Source organism: Amborella trichopoda, chromosome 6 (assembly GCF_054954075.1).
Source record: "Amborella trichopoda isolate Santa Cruz 75 chromosome 6, AtrichopodaSantaCruz75HAP2 v2.0, whole genome shotgun sequence".
Lineage (NCBI taxonomy): Eukaryota > Viridiplantae > Streptophyta > Magnoliopsida > Amborellales > Amborellaceae > Amborella > Amborella trichopoda.
Window position 1 is genome coordinate 11,333,905 of NC_142341.1, and position 20,028 is coordinate 11,353,932.

The window sequence follows — 20,028 nt, forward strand, 5'->3', positions numbered from 1 at the left end:
TAGTGTATTTTGTAACACATTTTTGGACCGTCAATTTTCAAGATTTTCAAGTTTTTATAGATCTTCCGATCTACACTATTTTTAAAGCTTTGAACTTTATAAATAAATATGAAAATGTATTTTAAGGCTATCACAAAGATTTTCAATGATAAAACTATATTTCTTGACATTATTTGAAGATAGGCTCTAATTTGATTATTTAGAGCCTAGGCTCTATACAAACTGCACCCTATTGCAAAATCCGATCCCTATGAGCGAGTACAGCTACTTGGTGTGAAAACTTGTTGATCTATAACTCGAAAAAACTTGGCGATTTCTTTTGAAATCCTGGTGTGAAGAATTCTCAAAATCAAACAGAGCTGACAAAGCATGCCATGGTGCTACCGCGTTGGAAGCATTATGTATTTGTCAAATGAAACATGAATTCATCTCCAGCCTATTATTTACAAAATTCGCCCGTCGAACACATCGTCCAGTGGTCCGGGGCAAGTTTTTCCGAGTCGCTCGTCAATGTCATTCATAATGCCCCATGGGCACTCCACACGTACACGGTGGCAGTTAATTGGAGACAATTTTACAAATGGTGTGGTCCATTTTTCATATCTATCGCAAGATCAACATGGTAGTGGATTCACTTGTCAAAAACAAGGTGTCCTTCTCTAATGCTACGGATTGATGTGTTCGACTGCCGGATTTTATTTCCCTTCTTTTTACTTCTTGATTTGGCACAGATGCTCAATTGTAAAATTATGAGTTGTTTTTTTTTATCTTTATTAATAAAAAACGGGTAGAGGACCTTCTTCCCTACTAATTACCCCAAAAAAAAAAAAAAGGTTTTTCCAACTTCAAACCAGTGTTCAAAACAATGGATAGAGCCGATTAATCGGTCTTGACGCGATCCTTTTAGTCTGACCGATTCCGACTAGATCGGCCGATTAGTGCCACGATTTTTTCTGAAAAATGCAATTTTGGTAAAAAAATCTCCAAAAATTTGTAAAATATTTTAAAATTTACATGCATTTTTTTATATTGTTACATAAAAAAGAAAAAAAAAATATTATACGCATAATTGGGTTTCGAAGAAAATGATTAGGCACATGAAACAATACTTTTTGAGTGATCAATATATAATAAATATATATTAATATTATATATTATTATAATATGTAATCAATATATACTATATATAATATAAATTACATTAATAAAATAAACATAAATATATAATATATAATATGATATGATATACTATTATAATATTTCAACATAAATATATAATATATAATAATGTTTGTTTTTTGAGTATTTTGGAATTCAATTAAAAATATAGGTAAAATATAAAATTGTTCGTCTCTTTGTGACAATTTTGATAAATTTCCATCTCTCATATCTATGTCTATGTGCCTCTCAGGGGTTGGTGGTGTAGGCATTAGATTGCAGATCACATCCGATGAGCAACGAATAAATTATATATCCTACCGAGTTGAGGGACTTATGGGCTTGGCACCCTGTCACGTCTGACCAACTCTAGTGCATCTGAGTCTAATCACCCAAAGTGGCAAATCCTGCAGTTTGAAAATAAAAAACTTGAAAAAACTGTTTCATATGGGGTAGACAACATTTCTACAATATACGGTCCCGAGGTATAACGCATCCATCTTACATATAGATGCAAATAAGTGTTCCATCTAAAAACAATTGTAACTAACGGTCTAAATGTTTTCTTAATATAATTATTATTTCTAGTTTTCAATTATTTTTATTTTTCTATATTCATGATCTCCATGTTAAAGATTATATATTCTCTAAAAATTAGAATTAAATTATATTTTTAAAAAATATGTCTATTGCCAAGCCCACATTTCTACAATACGCAAGCTGGCCGCATAGAAACCGTGTCAAAAAATTTGTAATAATATATAAAGTTCTAAGTAGAGAAATAAAAAAATAGAGAAAAAGGCAAAAAAGAGAAATACATAAAAATTATTATAAAGACAGCTTTGTAGACTTTACACTGACAATGCCCTTATCAGCCGATTTTTAAAACAAATCGCTAATTAGTGAACTAATTGACTAATTAATGCCGAATAATCCCATTAATCGACCGATTAGTGCACTGAAAAAAAATTCTTGCATACATGACCGTTGAAATTGGGCCAGATATCGGGATCAGCTAGTGACTGATCCCGAGTTAAGTTGGCCAATTTTTAAAAAATCGACTGCTCCAAACAATAGTCAACACTTCACCCAAATTGCCTAATTCATTACATCTTTGTTGCCAACAACAAATTCGAAACTAACATTAGAACAAATAAAGCAAGAGACGTTTGGACCATTGCTTTGCTGACATCGACCCTCGAGAGGCAATAAATTCATCAAATAAACACATTCGCATGCTCCCAGTATTTTGGACCACCACTTTGCTAATGATATAAAACCTCCTCCCAAAAAGATTGATAATAGCAGGCTATGCATATTTTTGTGGTGGGGTTCCACATTCCTGAATAGGAATTGCATGCTACCTTGCATCTCTCTCTCTCACACACTCATGGAATAGATATCTCTCAAAAATTTCTGACTGAAAGTGAAGCGTGTAAGCAAACACTTCTCTCTCCACACATGTGGGGTAAAAACTTCCTGAGGACTAATTTCAACAGCTGTAGACGACCTGCATAGGACACCTGCATAGGACAGACATAAGGCTTGCCATGTGCCTATCCTGCCAAATGCCAAATATAAGCGCAGTTTGAGGTATCTTACTTTCAAAAGCCATCATTTTTCTTAAGCATTTATGGGTCAATATAAGTTTATAGCACTACTGTATTATTATGTACAAGAAATATAGGGAAAAAAAAAAAAAAAACCAAAAATTCAAGCTCCTAGAGCTCAATGATTACGGCTTGAGCTGTACAAGGGAGAAAGTCTAATTTAAGTTGAAGTGGAGCTTCCATCTTCTCTCAAATGCATCCAGTCATGCTTGGGCCCCTACATGCAAAATATCTGATAGTATCAAACTTTTCCAATATCATATTAAAAGAGGGAAGGGCTCAAGGCAAAGGTAGTCAGGGTGGAGGTGGCAAAACATACTGTCGAAGTTCCAATCTAACCAAGTCCCAAGTTCACGATAAAAAATTGAGATCTTGAGGATACTAAGAAGCAGGAAAGAAATATCAGTAGAATGAAGCAATGAAAAGGAAAACAAATGATAAACTCGGAATATTTTTTGAGCAAATTTTCCAACTTGTCATTTGTGTGAGCCCTTGCAGCGACAATCCTTTTCACTAACTCTGATAGTTATTTCATCTGTGAATCAACTCTGCACTTCTCTTCCACTTGAATACGTTTCCTGCACTCTCTCTCTCTCAATTCATCGAGGGATTGAGGGCGGCAGTTAGCACCAGGCATGCTACCGCCGTGTCCCAATTGTCCCTTCAGAACAGTTTCATCGAGATTTCCTATTAAACTTAACCAATGTACTAGGACTCAGCCGAGTCCACCCGGACTCGGCCTCCAGGTGAGTTTCTCCCAAGTGTGTTATACATTCAATTCTAAACATTCAAGTGGTCTTCTGGGTAGCACACCGTCCTACTTAATATTCTGGCGAGGACTCGAATCTCCCCACAAGCACTGCTTATATTATTTTAAACCGAGGAAACATAGCATTTTTTAAGGAGTGGAGTTCAAAAAGTGAGCCGTCCGGGGGATCAAACCCAAGACCTAAGAAAAAGACGCATCCCAGAACCAACGTGCCAATTGATGTTTACTGTTAGAAAGGGAAGGCATACAATATATCCATATTTTTTTTGTCTTTATTTTTGTTTTTTTAACTTGGGATGGACTCGGGCAAGTTACTCGCATCGGCCAAGGTCCAAGTGAGTCTTTTTTTGATATTCTGAACTTCACCGAAAAAAAACTGAAAATCCTAATCTCTGACTTTGGGGAAGTTGAAATGTTTTACCTTGTATCATATATTTTTCAGGTTGGTCATCAAGGTTTGAACCCAAATGTCTCTTCCAAAAACTAGGCATCTCACCAGTTAGAACAAATACCTGGTTTACCTTGTTTAGCATTTCACTTGACCAATTTATTAATTTTTGAAAATTTGCTGGTTGATTCACGTTAGGTAATGCCGTCCCAAGTTGGATTGACCAAGTATGCATGCAAGAAGCTTAAATCCCCAGATCCATATATTTTGAAAGTGACAAATGACATAGCAGAGCATTACATAAAAAATACAAAAACAATACATACCTTTCCTTGTCGAATGATTGTTGGTAAAGTACCAGTCAAATCTACCACGGTTGATGGATCAGCTACTCTAATCCCAGCATCAACAATAAAATCAAGACCCTGAAAACACAATACTTTATTTAGAAGTGTGGCTCATCCATCTAAAAGAACATATCACCATGTAGTGGGACACTGGAATGTAAAAATGTTGTTCTACAGCGGGAAGAACAGCTTATGTAATGCCCATCCTCAAAATGCCTTTCCTTTTTTATATACTATACAGCCTGTATGCTGCATCGCAGTAAATGAAATTAGAGTCTCTGATCCTATTTTGTAGGACTCGGATGAAATTTAAGTGAGATAAAATTGGACATGCATCACGTATCTACTCCATAAAATAATGACACCCGAACCTACATAGTTAAATGTTTGCCCATTTTTTGTAGGACCAGAATGACATCAGGTTCAAGAAAACATTGTAAAACATATTTCTAGCTTCAGATTTTTTGCTTCGGATAAGTTTAATAAATTTAATTTAGAAAGAGAGAGATCCTCAGATTGACTTGGCAAAAATAATCAATTTGCCCCTCACTCTGGAACACTTCTCTCCTCCCCCCTCCTCCCCCTCCTTCACCGCTTTAATGTCTATATAAACTACCAAAAAGTTAAATATGCATTTTAAGGGCCTGAAGTGGAGCCCTCTATACCCATTGTAGTTTAAAAAATTCAATACCATTATATTATTTTAAATCGTAAATTGAGTACCAATACCTCCTTTGGATGGTAACTCACAAGGAGAGTAGCAAGTAATGATTTCCTTATAAGTATTAAGATGGTCCTCCCTCTAGTCTTTCGAAATTTCAAGAGAAGTTCATCATTTGCTCATTAGATATGATAGGCATTCTCACTCTCTATGTATACACACACACAACCATGCTCTGCACTAAAGTTTGCCTCCAATGACAAACACTGGCCCCACCTCCACAATCAATTCATCCTTTTGCTTTCCTTAGATCTATCTATGCCTATTGCTTACTTTTCGAACATTTAAAGAAAAAGAAGTTAAGAGATAAAAAGACACAGCAAGAACGAGAACAAGTGTGTGTATATATATATATATATATAAGGAAATGATGGGGTAGGCCCACTAGCCTACAGCATATGAGCTCAACGGTCTAGATTCAATCTCGACCGATCCGACAGATATAACCTCTTTTTGTATTTTAATTTTATTTTTTTCTACAAATCCAAATCATGTGACATTTCAGGTATCTATTCTTCTCAAGGCGCACTTAATAAAAATATTAAAAAAATATTTCAAAAAATATAAATTGACCAAAATACGTCTAAAACGTTTCGGGGGTATTTTGATCAATTTATTTTTCACGAAATATTTGTTTGATATTTTTATTGGATTCGCCTATTTTTTAAATAACACACCCCCAAAATTTCAAATGATTTGGATTTATAGAAAAAAAATTAAAATTCGAATACGAAATACAATCATGATCATTGGATCGGCCTAGATTCAATCTGGGCCGTTGGCCTCATATGTAGCTGTAGGCTAGTGGGCCATGGAAAAAACTACCAATAACTTGACACCTATATGAATAATAATATAGGTGGAATCCCAGCAGTCTGATCTTCATCAGGTGGTCCAAAATACATATCACTATCAGAACTTTAATCTTTTTTTTAGAAATCTGATCGTGATGAAATTTTGAGCATGTGTACTAAAAATAGGTAATACAAGAAATAATATAGAATAATATCTTCCAAAATATATATCCCTGACAAATGATGGGGGTAATTTGGTAATTTTTAATTCTGAAAAGTATTTTTTTATATTTTTATATGATGCACAAGGGTGTTAAGTATATACACCCAAAATTTCATTTCAATCTGATTTCTAAATAAATGATTAAAATTCATATAGTTACATGTATTTTGAACCACCCGATAAAGATCGGACGGCTGGGATTCCACCTATATTACTAATCATTATAGGTGCTACCTTTTAGTAGCTTTATCCTATATATATATATATATATATATATATATATATATATATATATATATATATATATATATATATATATAGGAAAACACTTCAAAACACCTATAGGTGAAGTTCTACAGTACTTCACCTATAACACCTCATCACCATCAAAAGTTCATCACATGGTCACTGCTGTCCGGTACTATTTGAATTTTAATAATAATTTTACAAATCAGTTTTATCTAAAATTTGGGGCGTGTACATATGACCAAGTCACACCAAAATAAAATATTTAAAAAATAATAGTCATAAAATACAATGATAAAATTGCCCTTGAAACTTCATAGGGGTATTTTAGGTCATTTTTATCATCCAAATTATTTGTTTTATATTTTATTCCAGTACGCCTCATTAAGCCACACACACTTACCAAATTTCAAATCATTATGATTTGTAAAAAAATATATTAAAATTCAAATTCTATCAAACATCTATGGCCGTATGATGAACTTTAAACGGTGATAAAGCTGTAGGTGAAGTACGGTAGAACTTCACCTATAAGCGTTTTGAAGTGCTTTCCATATATATATATATATATATATATGGGAAGAAACTACAAACGCCTATAGGCGAAATGAACAGTGATTTCACCTACCCTCATCACCAACCAAAGTACATCACGTGATCACGATTATCCGGTAGTATTTTATTTTTCATTTTTTTTCTACAAATCGGAATGATCTGAAATTTGGAACATGTGTTCATAAAAAATAGGCGAATCTACAAAAAATATCAAAACATTATTTTACATGAAAACAATTGACCAAACGCCCCTGAAAAGTTTCGGGGGTATTTTGGTCAATTTTATTTTCATGAATTATTTTTTTTATATTTTTATTAGGTGCGCCTCACTAAGATGCACACACGATCCAAATTTCAGTTCATTCCGATTTGTAAAAAAAAATGAAAAATGAAATACTACCAGACAATCGTGACCGTGCGGTGAACTTTGGACGGTGATGAGGGTAGGCGAAATCACTGTTCATTTTCGCCTATAGGCGTTGGGAAGACTTTTCCATATATATATATATATATATATATATATATATATATATATATATATATATATATATATATATATATATATATATATATATAAACAAAATATTAATTTAACTTGCATAAAGAAAAACTATTATTTATTATAAGAGAAAGACTTACATTAAACACTTGCAGTAACTAGAGAATATTTTCCACTCCTCTAGACAGTAGCTTGGTAGAGTATTTAAGTTACACTCACACATATACAAAACCTCACAATTACTCAAGAAAAACTCGATGTGATTTGATACACCACTCGAAATACAGTAAGGAGAAAAGAAAAATAATTGAGTAGAGAGAAGATAAGAACGGAATAGTAACAGGAAGCAGTCTATAGTGATAGCACAGAGAGCAGAGATTTAGTAGGGGGTGAATAACAGGGAGTAGAGAGTATTTGAAGACAGAGAATATTTGAGTAAACTGAGAACGCCGAAGATGAAGGGCAGAGAAATGGATTGCAGAGGATATATCAACCAAGACATAATAGAATTGTTTGAGGGTTGATAGAGTAGAGGAACAAAGAACTTCTATTAGAGAGGAGAAGAAATACTTTTATCAGAAGGCTGCAGAGAGTAAACGAGAGAATATAGAGAGCTCAGAGAGTGTAGCGAGCTTTTAGGAGAGAAGAGAGAGTTTTAAAGAGAATACCAAGAGCTTCAGAGATTTTTAGGAGAGGAGAAGAGAGAGCAGAGCTTCAGAGCTTTTTAAGAGAGGAGAAGAGAGAGCAGAGCTTCAGAGCTTTTTAGTAGAGGAGAAGAGAGAGCAGAAGGCACTGTGGGAGAGTACTCGGATGCCCCTCTTCAATTAGTTCATCCTCCATTTATAGGCCGTGAGCTTCAAGGCTTAATAATTGCAGCGCCAGCTCAAAAGTAGAACACAGTGGTTGGAGATGACAAAAAGGCGGCACGATGTCGGTGGCATAATATCATGATAACATAAAGGTGGCACAATGTCGGTAGCACAGTGAAAAGGTGTCGATAGAGTTGACAGGTGGCATCTAGCAATAGTGACAGATGTCGGTGGATCTGACAGGTGGCATCTAGCAATAGTGACAGATGTCGGCGGATCTGACAGGTGGCATCTAGCAATAGTGACAGATGTCGACCGATCTAACAGGTGGCATCTAGCAATAGTGACAGATGTCGACAGATTTGACAGGTGGCATCTAGCAATAGTGATAGATGTCGACGGATCTGACAGGTGGTATCTAGCAATAGTGACAGATGTCGGTGAGTCTTTATTTGCTGTCAGCAGGCTTTTGGCAATATTTTGGAATGTGTAGTTTATTCAGGCCTTTTCAAGAAAAGTCAGGCCGTGGCTGTGAGAGTCCACAATCTTCATTTTCTTGGGCGTAATCTTCATCATTTTGTGTTGGTGTAGACATTGCTTCTTCTTTTTCATCGAATAGTTAGAGCAGCTTTTCTTTAACTCTTCCTTAGTAGCCATGGGATTCTGTTGCCTCGTCTTATTTATATAATCACTCATATTTTTGACTTCTGTTTCTGGTGTTTGGATTGGGACTCTTCTTAATTTTATTTTTTCTGGTTCAATCTCTTTATTTTCATAGACGTCCCACCACTTTATATATACTTGTTTTCCCAGTTTGGGGACATATTCCCAATCATTAGTATAATTATCAGATATATTGTAGGACCATTTCATGATCCAAGGTATTTGGTAAAAGGCCATAAAATACATATGCAAGGCTATTTGGCTATTACTATTATTGTATTCCACAAATTTTCTTTGAGAGGCCTGTATTTTTTGTGGTAATATTTCAATTCCAGATCCCCATATTTGAAACCAATTCCTAAACCAATTAGGAAATCCTTCAATCACTGGTATTTGTATTTGCAAAAACCAAGTATGAGAATTATTGCTATTTTGAAAAGAGAAGACTTTATACCATGCATCAATATATTCGGTATATCTATAGTTTTTATTACTGAATCCTTCTGCATGTAATCTCCTGGTCTTTACAAGATCCATACCCCACTCCTTATATGATATTATTTTTTGAATTTGAAATTTGGAGTATGCAATTGTTATTTGTATTCTTTTTGAAAAAATGGACCAATGATATTGATCCAGTCTCCAAGAGGATGGCTTCATACCATTCTCGTGTCTTATTACTATTAGAAGGATGTAAATGATTATTTAAATAAATATTTGCTATTTCTTCTGGATTTCTATCCAGATGGATATCACCTATAATTATTTCGGCTATAAAAGTAGTCTCAGTAAATCTGGATTTTTCTTCTCCTGTGGTATTTATTGATATTGGTTCAAGAGGGTATTATTTCCTCGACTTGTCTTTTTATTACTTGATTTGGAGTTATAGGGAAAGATACTATAGATCTCTCTGATTTTTCAGATGCTATAACTATTTCCATTGTTTCTTTACCTTTATTACTCCCTTTATTTGGTATTGGTATTAGCCTCCTGTCCCCCCTACAAAAATTCACGGGTTAAAAAGTCAGGAAGATAGTTAGTATTGCCTTTGATATGTTCTATGTCAAATTCAAAAGAGGATAGTATTGCTTGCCATCGTGCGAAAATTTGTTTTGAAACAAGATTTTTGACATCTTGATTGAGAATATCTTTGGCTGCTTTACAATCAGTTCGTATATGAAACTTTTGGTTTAAAAGATCACTTTGGAATTTAGTAACGCAATGAAGTATAGCCAAAATTTCCTTTTTAACCATTGAATAGTTTTGCTGAGTTTGGTTCCAAGCTTTTGAAGTGAAACGAACCAATTGTTCTTTTTCTGAAATTTTTTGCTTTAGGATTCCTCCCAATCCTATTTCGGAGGCGTCACATTCACTTATTTTAAATGCATTAGGATTTGAAAGTGTAAGGCAAGGTAATTCCTTAGCCTTAGCTTTTATTTTCTTTACAGCCAAGGTATGCTCATCTGTCCATTTTGGAGGATTCTTTTTTAACCTTTGAAACAAAGGTTTAGCATCAATGGCTAAATTTTTATAAAAATCGGCAATATAATTAAGACATCCTAAAAACCTTTGGAGTTCAGTTTTATCTAGGATAATATCAAGAAATTTATCAGCAAATTATATTGCTCTATCAATTGGTACTATACTTCCTTGGAAGATATTATGACCAAGAAACCTTATTTTTGTTGGGCAGAGGTTGATTTTTCTGGCTGATACAACTAATCCTGCTGCCTTTATTGCTTTAATTAAAACATTTGTGTTTGAAATGTTGTTCAATATTTTCAGAGAAAATAAGAACATCATCAATATATACAATCATGAATTTCATATAAGGATTAAATATGTCATTCATAATATTTTGGAATTCAGAAGGAGCATTTTTAAGTCCAAAAGGCATTACGTTCCATTCATATTGTCCAAAGGGAACATTGAAGGCAATTTTATATTTATCTTGTTCAGAAATCTAAATCTGCCAATATCCTGATTTTAAATCGAATTTAAAAAAAAAGCAAGCATTAACTAATCTATCAAGTAAATCTTTTTTATTAGGAATAGGATACCTTATCCATTTAAGGACTTTATTGAGAGGTTTACAATTTATTACCAACCGCGGAGCTCCTCGTTCCTTTTCAGAGGCTTCCTCGACGTAGAATGCTGAGCAGCTCCATGGAGATGAACTTTTTCTGATGAGCCTTTTCTGTAATAAGTCATCAATCTCTTTTTTGCATATTTCTAAAATTCTAGAGTTCATTTGTATTGGCCTTTGCTTTTGTAGGTATCTTATTTTCATGGAAGTCTATTTCATATGGTAGATTTACAATGTGCTTCTTTCTATTCCAGAAGGAACTTGGTAATTCTGCACAAATTTCACTTTCTATTTTTCTTTTAATGTCTTCAATAAACTTTACATTCTCAGGCAAAGAAAGCTTTTCTTCAATTGTCTTATATTTTATTTCTTCTTTTAAATAGCAGAGAAAATTTTTCTTTATTAAATATAACTTGCTTAACATTATTAACTTCCCGAATTTAAACTTCCCGAATTTTTGGTTTATCTATAAATTCAAATTTTACATTGTGGCCTTCTATGATGGCTTCAATCCCTGCGCTATCTATTTTTAATGGATATAACAAATTCAAGAATGGAGTTCCAAAGATCACAGTCTGACTTAATCCTTTTACCATAATAAATGGCATTTCAATGCAATTCCCATTATTACAGACTACAGTATTGGATAGTTTATAATTTATAATCAATCTACTACCATCTGCTGTATTTAGTATTTGGGTTGTTTTATTAAAGTATTTAGTTGGCACTAATCCTTCATTAATGTAATTTAAATCTGCTCCTGAGTCAATTAATGCCAAAGATTGAAAACTGTATTCTTTATGTACTATTATTCTTATTAGGGTAAACCATTTTTGAGTGATTACTTTAGCAATTAGGTTTACATAGTTATCTGTTTGTATGGTACTGAAGGATTCTGGATCTTCTTTAATGGGGGATATAGGTCTTTTATAATTATTTATAATGTTATCAAATTCTAATTCTTCATCCGTATTTTCAAGAGTATGTTGAAGATTAGATGCTAGCTCCAAAATTTGTATTCTATTTTTTAGAATTATTAATTCATTTCGTGCCTCATTTATTATGTTTTAATTCGGTTACAAATGGTTCCTTATAATCATTAGTTTTATTATCGATTCTTTTAAGAATTTTTGCAAAGCTATAATCTTCTTGAGTTATGATAAAAGGAGGAGGTTTTTTATTTGTTTTGACAAGTTGTATATATTGAACTAAGGCTTCTCTTTTTGCTTCTGGTTTTGTTATTTTGTCAATTATTTCTATGATCAAATTTTCTTCTTTTGAAAGTGTATTACAAAAGCAATCATTTAGTAGTTCCTCTGCATCAGAACTACTAAATATTAATGTTTCATCCTCTATTTCTCCAATCAGTGGGTCTGTATCAGAACTAGTAGAATCTATATCAGATTCTTCGTCTAATTGTAATATCTGATTCTTGATATTTTCTTTTAATTGTAAGGTATTAATCCTTTTCTTTATTCGGCATTTATTCTTGTAATGCCCCACTTTTCCACAGTTATAGCAGACCGGGATTTTTCTCTTCCCTCTTGATTTTTTAAAGGTATATTTGGGAGAGAATTTTTTGATAAATTTTTGTTTAGTGCTCCTGCTATGGCTAGATTTGTATTTTTTATTCTTCTTTTTATCAGTTCTATTAGTCAAAGGCAGTGTATTATATCCAAACTGCTCATAGAAATCACCTAACTCCTTGCCTGTCATTCTTTGTTTATCTAACTGTCTTTTTAGTTTCAGATCAGTGCATAAAGCAAGTCCTTTTGAGCATATTTCAGCAGATAATTCTCCTAATGTATAAAGAGAGTACGGAATTATTCCTCCATGTTTATCCTTCAATCTCGTTTTTACTTTTTCGACAAAAAGATGAGGTAATCCAGCTATAAATTTTTCTTTCCAATGATCAGATTTACTATCTTCTCTTGAAAGAAGCCGAAAGAAGAACACATATTTATACCATTTATAATGGGACAAAGTAGGACACCTTAGGTTTAGAAGGAGATCTTCTGATCTAGCATCAAGCAAGGCAGTACTTCCTATAAAATGTAGAGTTATAGTATATATTAGGGTATTTACTGCATCACTTTCACTATTAGGAACATCTTGACCAAATTCATTTTTTATTGTCCATTGTCTTGTAGCTCCTAATATTTCTCTTTTGGTGGTTTCGTCTATGTGAAAGTCTCACCATCCTCTTAACCATCCAGTAAAGCCACATACAATAGCCTTAGCTATTTCTTGGTCATGATTTCCACTTATTTTGCACGTTGTTGCGTACATAGTCATATGTTTCATTGTATCCAGTATTTGATGATCTGACATACCATCTATATTCCAATTTACTATTGTCGTACCTGAGTATGATACAGTATTTGAGATTAAGTCTTCTTCAAACTGGATATCTACTGGGGTAGGTCTAGGATGATACATTCTGGTCTGAGAAGTTACTCTAAATTTTTTACCATAGTCTATTCTATTTACATCAAGACTCTCTTTTTTGAAAGCTTCTTCCATTTCATGTATATCATTATTGGTTATTTCTTCCTCTTGCAGAACCATTGCCTGTGGTTCTATGGCCACTCCTTTTCCTTTTATACTCAGTTTAGCTAATTTATTTACTAATTCATCAATCAACTCTTTATTCTCTTCTTTCTTCCATCCAGGCTAAACTGTTCTTTGTTAAGTTCTGATAGCGGTTTAAATAGCACAGCCTTCCTTTCATCAACTTTTCTCTCTTTACTCTGGGTCCTATTAACTATATTTTCTATTCTGGTGGTCTGTTTTCCAATAGTCTGTAGACAAAGATTGGTATAGTTATTTTGTTCAATTATGTGTGGTATAACATTTCTTTAATTAGTATGATGATCATTTTCTTTTGGAATTATTTTATAAGGAGAGGCTTTAGTTTCTCACTTTTCTTCTAACGATCCTTTCAGCTGGATACTTTTTTCTGAAGGGTGTATACTATATATTTCTTCTCCTTCAATAGTATGAAAAGCCTGATATTGATTTTCTATGGCATTAAGGCCAAAATTCGGAATTAAAATGTCCTTTTCTTTTAGAGTAGGTCTTAACCAGTCAAAAATCCTATATTCTGTTTATTTTTCTTTATAAACTTATTAAATCTTTTGTGAAGGGCATCTAACAGTTCTTGAGGAAATTCTGCTAAGTACCAATCACGAATTTCTTTATTTTCAAATAGATAATCATTCTTGAGTGCTTCTATATCTATTTTAAATCTTTCTTCCTTCTGAAGGGTTAAGATATTAAAATCCAAATCTGAGAATGTAGGTTCATTATTATAAGAAGAACTGGATTCATATACTTTATAGACTGGTTTATGGATATTAATATTAGTTCTTATTAGACTATCTATTATAGGTTTTTTAGGTATGGATGAGGTAGAATGTCTAGAAAGTACAATAGTTCTGGATGAGGTGTAAGCAGATCCTTCTTCCGAAAGGTTTATCCTAGTACGTCTATTAGAATTAAATTGTATTTCTATATCTCCATCCGGATATTCAATAATTTGGTCTGGGTCTCTGTTAATTGGAGTTTTATATTGCTGGTTTTCATTTTGTAAAGACCAATTTTCAGGGAGAATTATCTGGGGCCAACTTATTGATTTAGGTATAACTGTATTAGATTTTTCCATATTTGTTTGAAAGAACAATGTTTGTTCTTTTGTGTCCATTTGCAGAGCATTAGGACATAAGGTATTCATAACTTTATAACAAACTCTGTATACTAATGCGATATTCTGAGATCCAGGGTTCATATCAAACCTTGAGTTTTTATATTTAGAGTAAGAACTTTTAGAAGATTAGGGTCGGCTAAGGAAACAGAGACATTTGGGAAACAATTAAAATAGATGGGTCCGTTACAAAGGCTGGATTCAATTATTCCTAATAGTGAATCTGAAAATTTATTATGACGACTATCTCTTAGGCAAGATAAGACAGAGTTATTCAAATCTAGCCGGGTTAACGGTTTTATTGCTATTTGTATAAGTCCTATATGAAGATATTTATATTATTTATCTTTATGATTCTGAATCATTTTCTCAGATAAAAGTTGGAAACTTTCCTGTTCATTAGTAATGGATATATTTTGTTCTACTGTTTTTATAGCATAGCTATTATATAGATCAGTTATAGGAACTCTTGGTATGTTCCAATTGTGTATTTGTTTTTCAATATTATCTATGATTATTCCTTCCTTATTTTTTACAGGTAATGTATTGTTTGATGAAGATGTTGTTCTATTGGATAACGTCCTTATAAAATTTTCCATTTCAAGATAACGGATGAACACTTGAGTTAGTCGGAAATAGTCCCTGTGCCTTTTTCAGCGGCACTTCCTGGCCTTTTTTCGATAGTACGGGTCACGACGACTCATAAGTTTCAACTCTCGGACTTATCTTGAATGATAAATTTTATAAAGCTTTTAGCTTTTAGAACAATATCTTCAACTACAGTTCACCACTGTAAAACTTAAAAGTGGCTCTGATACCATAACAACCAAGAGTTCCTATAACTGCTAAGTACCAATCACGAATTTTGGTCTTAATGCCATAGAAAATCAATATCAGGCTTTTCATACTATTGAAGGAGAAGAAATATATAGTATACACCCTCCTGAAAAAAGTATCCAGCTGAAAGGATCATCAGAAGAAAAGCCAGAAACTAGAGCCTCTCCTTATAAAATAATTCCAAAAGAAAATGATCCTCATACTAATAAAATAAATGTTATACCACACATAATTGAACAAAATAACTATACAAATCTTTGTCTACAGAATATTGAAAAACAGACCACCAGAATAGAAAATATAGTATAGAACCTAGAGTAAAGAGAGAAAAGTTGATGAAAGGAAGGCTGTGCTATTTAAACCGCTATCAGAACTTAACAAAGAACAGTTTAGCCTGGATGGAATAAAGAAGAAAGAAGAGAATAAAGAGTTGATTGATGAACTAGTAAATAAATTAGCTAAACTGAGTATAAAAGGAAAAGGAGTGGCCATAGAACCACAGGCAATGGTTATGCAAGAGGAAGAAATAACGAATAATGACATACATGAAATGGAAGAAGCCTTCAAAAAAGAGTCTTGATGTAAATAGAATAGACTATGGTAAAAAATTTAGAGTAACTTCTCAGACTAGAATGTATCATCCTAGACCTACCCCAGTAGATATCTAGTTTGAAGAAGACTTAATCTCAAATACTGTATCATACTCAGGTAGGACAATAGTAAATTGGAATGCAGATGTTATGTCAGATCATCAAATACTGGATACAATGAAACATATGACTATGTAAGCAACAGCGTGCAAAATAAGTAGAAATCATGACCAAGAAATAGCTAAGGCTATTGTATGTGGCTTTACTGGATGGTTAAGAGGATGGTGGGACTTTCATATAGAAAAAACCACTAAAAGAGAAATATTAGGAGCTACAAGACAATGGACAATAAAAAATGAATTTGGTCAAGATGTGCCTAATAGTGAAAGTGATGCAGTAAATACCCTAATATATATTATAACTCTACATTTTGTAGGAAGTACTGCCTTGCTTGATGCTAGATCAGAAGATCTCCTTTTAAACCTAAGGTGTCTACTGTGTCCCATTATAAATAGTATAAAGATGTGTTCTTCTCTTGGCTTCTTTCAAGAGAAGATAGTAAATCTGATCATTGGAAAGAAAAATTTATATTCTGGATTACCTAATCTTTTTGCCGAAAAAATAAAAACGAGATTGAAGAATAAACATTGAGGAATAATTCCGTATTCTCTTTATACATTAGGAGAACTATCTGCCGAAATATGCTCAGAAGGACTTGCTTTATGCACTGATCTGAAACTAAAAAGACAGTCAGAAAAACAAAGAATGATAGGCAAGAAGGAGTAGGTGATTTCTGTGATCAGTTTGGATATAATACACTGCCTTTGACGAATAGAACTGATAAAAAGAAGAATAAAAAATACAAATCTAGCCATAGCAGGAGCACTAAAGAAAAATTTATCAAAAAATTCTCTCCCAAAAATATCTTTAAAAAATCAAGAGGGAAGAGAAAAATCCCTGTCTGCTATAACTATAGAAAAGTGGGGCATTACAAGAAATAATTGACAAAATACCAGAACCAGAAGCAAAAAGAGAAGCCTTAGTTCAATATATACAACTTGCCAAAACAAATGAAAAACCTCCTGCTCTTATCAGAACTCAGGAAGATTATAGCTTTGCAAAAATTCTTAAAAGAAACGATAATAAAACTAATGATTATAAGGAACCATCTGTAACTGAATTAAAACATGAAATAAATGAGGCACGAACTGAATTAATAATTCTAAAAAATAGAATACAAATTTTGGAGCTAGCATCTAATCTTCAAAATACTATTGAAAATACGGATGAAGAATTATAATTTGATAACATTATAAATAATTATAAAAGACCTATATCCCCCATTAAAGAAGATCCAGAAACCTCCAGTACCATACAAACAGATAACTATGTAAACCTAATTGCTAAAGTAATCACTCAAAAATGGTTTACCCTAATAAGAATAATAGTACATAAAGAATATAGTTTTCAATCTTTGGCATTAATTGACTCAGGAGCAGATTTAAATTGCATTAATGAAAGATTAGTGCCAACTAAATACTTTAATAAAACAACCCAAATACTCAATACAACAGATGGTAGTAGATTGATTAAAAATTATAAATTATCCAATACTGTAGTCTGTAATAATGGGAATTGCATTGAAATGCCATTTATTATGGTAAAAGGATTAAGTCAGGCTGTAATCTTTGAAACTCCATTCTTGAATTTGTTACATCCATTAAAAATAGATAGCTCAGGGATTGAAGCCAACATAAAAGGCCACAATGTAAAATTTGAATTTATAGATCAACCGAAAATTCGGGAAGTTAATAATGTTAAACAAGTTATATTTAATAAAGAAAAATTTCTCTGCTATTTAAAAGAAGAAATAAAATATAAGACAATTGAAGAAAAGCTTTCTTTGCCTGAGAATATAAAGTTTATTAAAGAAATTAAAAGAAAAATAAAAAGTGAAATTTGTGCAGAATTACCAAGCGCCTTCTGGAATAGAAAGAAGCGCATTGTAAATCTACCATATGAAATAGACTTCCATGAAAATAAGATACCAACAAAAGCAAGGCCAATACAAATGAACCCTAGACTTTTAGAAATATGCAAAAAAAAGATTGATAACTTATTAAAGAAAAGGCTCATCAGAAAAAGTTCATCTCCATGGAGCTGCTCAGCATTCTACGTCAAGAAAGCCTCTGAAAAGGAGCAAGGAGCTCCGCGGTTGGTAATAAATTATAAACCTCTCAATAAAGTCTTTAAATGGATAAGGTATCCTATTCCTAATAAAAAAGATTTACTTGATAGATTAGTTAATGCTTGCATTTTTTCTAAATTCGATTTAAAATCAAGATATTGGCAGATTCAGATTTCTGAACAAGATAGATATAAAACTGCCTTCAATGTTCCCTTTGGACAATATGAATGGAACGTAATGCCTTTTGGACTTAAAAATGCTCCTTCTGAATTCCAAAATATTATGAATGACATATTTAATCCTTATATGAAATTCATGATTGTATATATTGATGATATTCTTATTTTCTCTGAAAATATTGAACAACATTTCAAACACACAAATGTTTTCATTAAAGCAATAAAGGCAGCAGGATTAGTTGTATCAGCCAGAAAATCAGCCTCTACCAAACAAAAATAAGGTTTCTTGGTCATAATATCTTCCAAGGAAGTATAGTACCAATTGATAGAGCAATAGAATTTGCTGATAAATTTTCAGATATTATCCTAGATAAAATTGAACTCCAAAGGTTTTTAGGAAGTCTATCTTCCAAGGAAGTATAGTACCAATTGATAGAGCAATAGAATTTGCTGATAAATTTTCAGATATTATCCTAGATAAAATTGAACTCCAAAGGTTTTTAGGAAGTCTTGATTATATTGTCGATTTTTATAAAAATTTAGCCATTGATGCTAAACCTTTGTTTCAAAGGTTAAAAAAGAATCCGCCAAAATGGACAAATGAGCATACCTTGGCTATAAAGAAAATAAAAGCTAAGGCTAAGGAATTAACTTGCTTTACGCTTTCAAATCCTAATGCATTTAAAATAATTGAATGTGACGCCTCCGAAATAGGATTGGGGGGAATCCTAAAACAAAAAATTTCAGAAAAAGAACAATTGGTTCGTTTCACTTCAAAAGCTTGGAACCAAACTCAGCAAAACTATTCAACGGTTAAAAAAGAAATTTTGGCTATACTTTATTGCGTTACTAAATTCCAAAGTGATCTTTTAAACCAAAAGTTTCTTATACGAACTGATTGTAAAGCAGCCAAAGATATTCTCAATAAAGATGTCAAAAATCTTGTTTTAAAACAAATTTTTGCACGATGGCAAGCAATACTATCCTCCTTTGAATTTGACATAGAACATATCAAAGGCAATACTATCTTGCTGACTTTTTAACCCGTGAATTTTTGCATGGGGGACAGGAAGGTAATACCAATACCAAATAAAGGGAGTAATAAAGGAAAAGAAAAAATGGAAATAGTTATAGCATCTGAAAAATCAGAGAGATCTATAGTATCTTCCCCTATAACTCCAAATCAAGTAATAAAAAGACAAGCCCAGGAAATAATATCCTCTCCTGAACCAATATCAATAAATACCACAGGAGAAGAAAAATCCATATTTACTGAGACTACTTTTATAGCCGAAATAATTATAAATGATATCCATCTGGATAGAAATCCAGAAGAAATAGCAAATATTTATTTAAATAATCATTTACATCCTTCTAATAGTAATAAGACACGAGAATGGTATGAAGCCATCCACTTCGAGACTGGATCAATATCATTGGTCCATGTTTTCAAAAAGAATACAAATACAACTGCATACTCCAAATTTCAAATCCGAAAAATAATATCATATAAGGATTGGGGTATGGATCCTGTAAAGGCTAAGAGATTACAGGCAGAAGGATTCAGTAATAAAAACTATAGATATGCCGAATATATTGATGCATGGCATAAAGTCTTCTCTTTTCAAAATAGCAATAATTCTCATACTTGGTTTTGCAAATA

The 20,028-nt window shown here is 32.7% G+C and overlaps 1 protein-coding gene across 2 annotated transcripts in view; it reads right to left on the bottom strand.

Moving 5' to 3' along the window:
* Positions 1-2,760: 2,760 nt before the first annotated feature.
* The window catches only part of LOC18438100 (DHBP synthase RibB-like alpha/beta domain-containing protein), a 39,896-nt gene continuing 22,628 nt past the window's right edge, over positions 2,761-20,028 (bottom strand). Inside the window, exons 8-10 of one of the 2 annotated variants that reach the window (XR_016056771.1) lie at positions 9,735-9,781; positions 4,252-4,350; positions 2,761-2,985 (exon numbers count right to left, since the gene is read on the bottom strand). Coding sequence is in view for 1 of the 2 variants with exons in the window: in XM_006848291.4 (XP_006848354.2) it covers positions 2,929-2,985; positions 4,252-4,350 (156 nt within the window). In the remaining variant the exon portion in view is untranslated. The remainder of the gene's footprint in view (positions 2,986-4,251; positions 4,351-9,734; positions 9,782-20,028) is intronic. The other variant, XM_006848291.4, reaches the window with a different exon arrangement.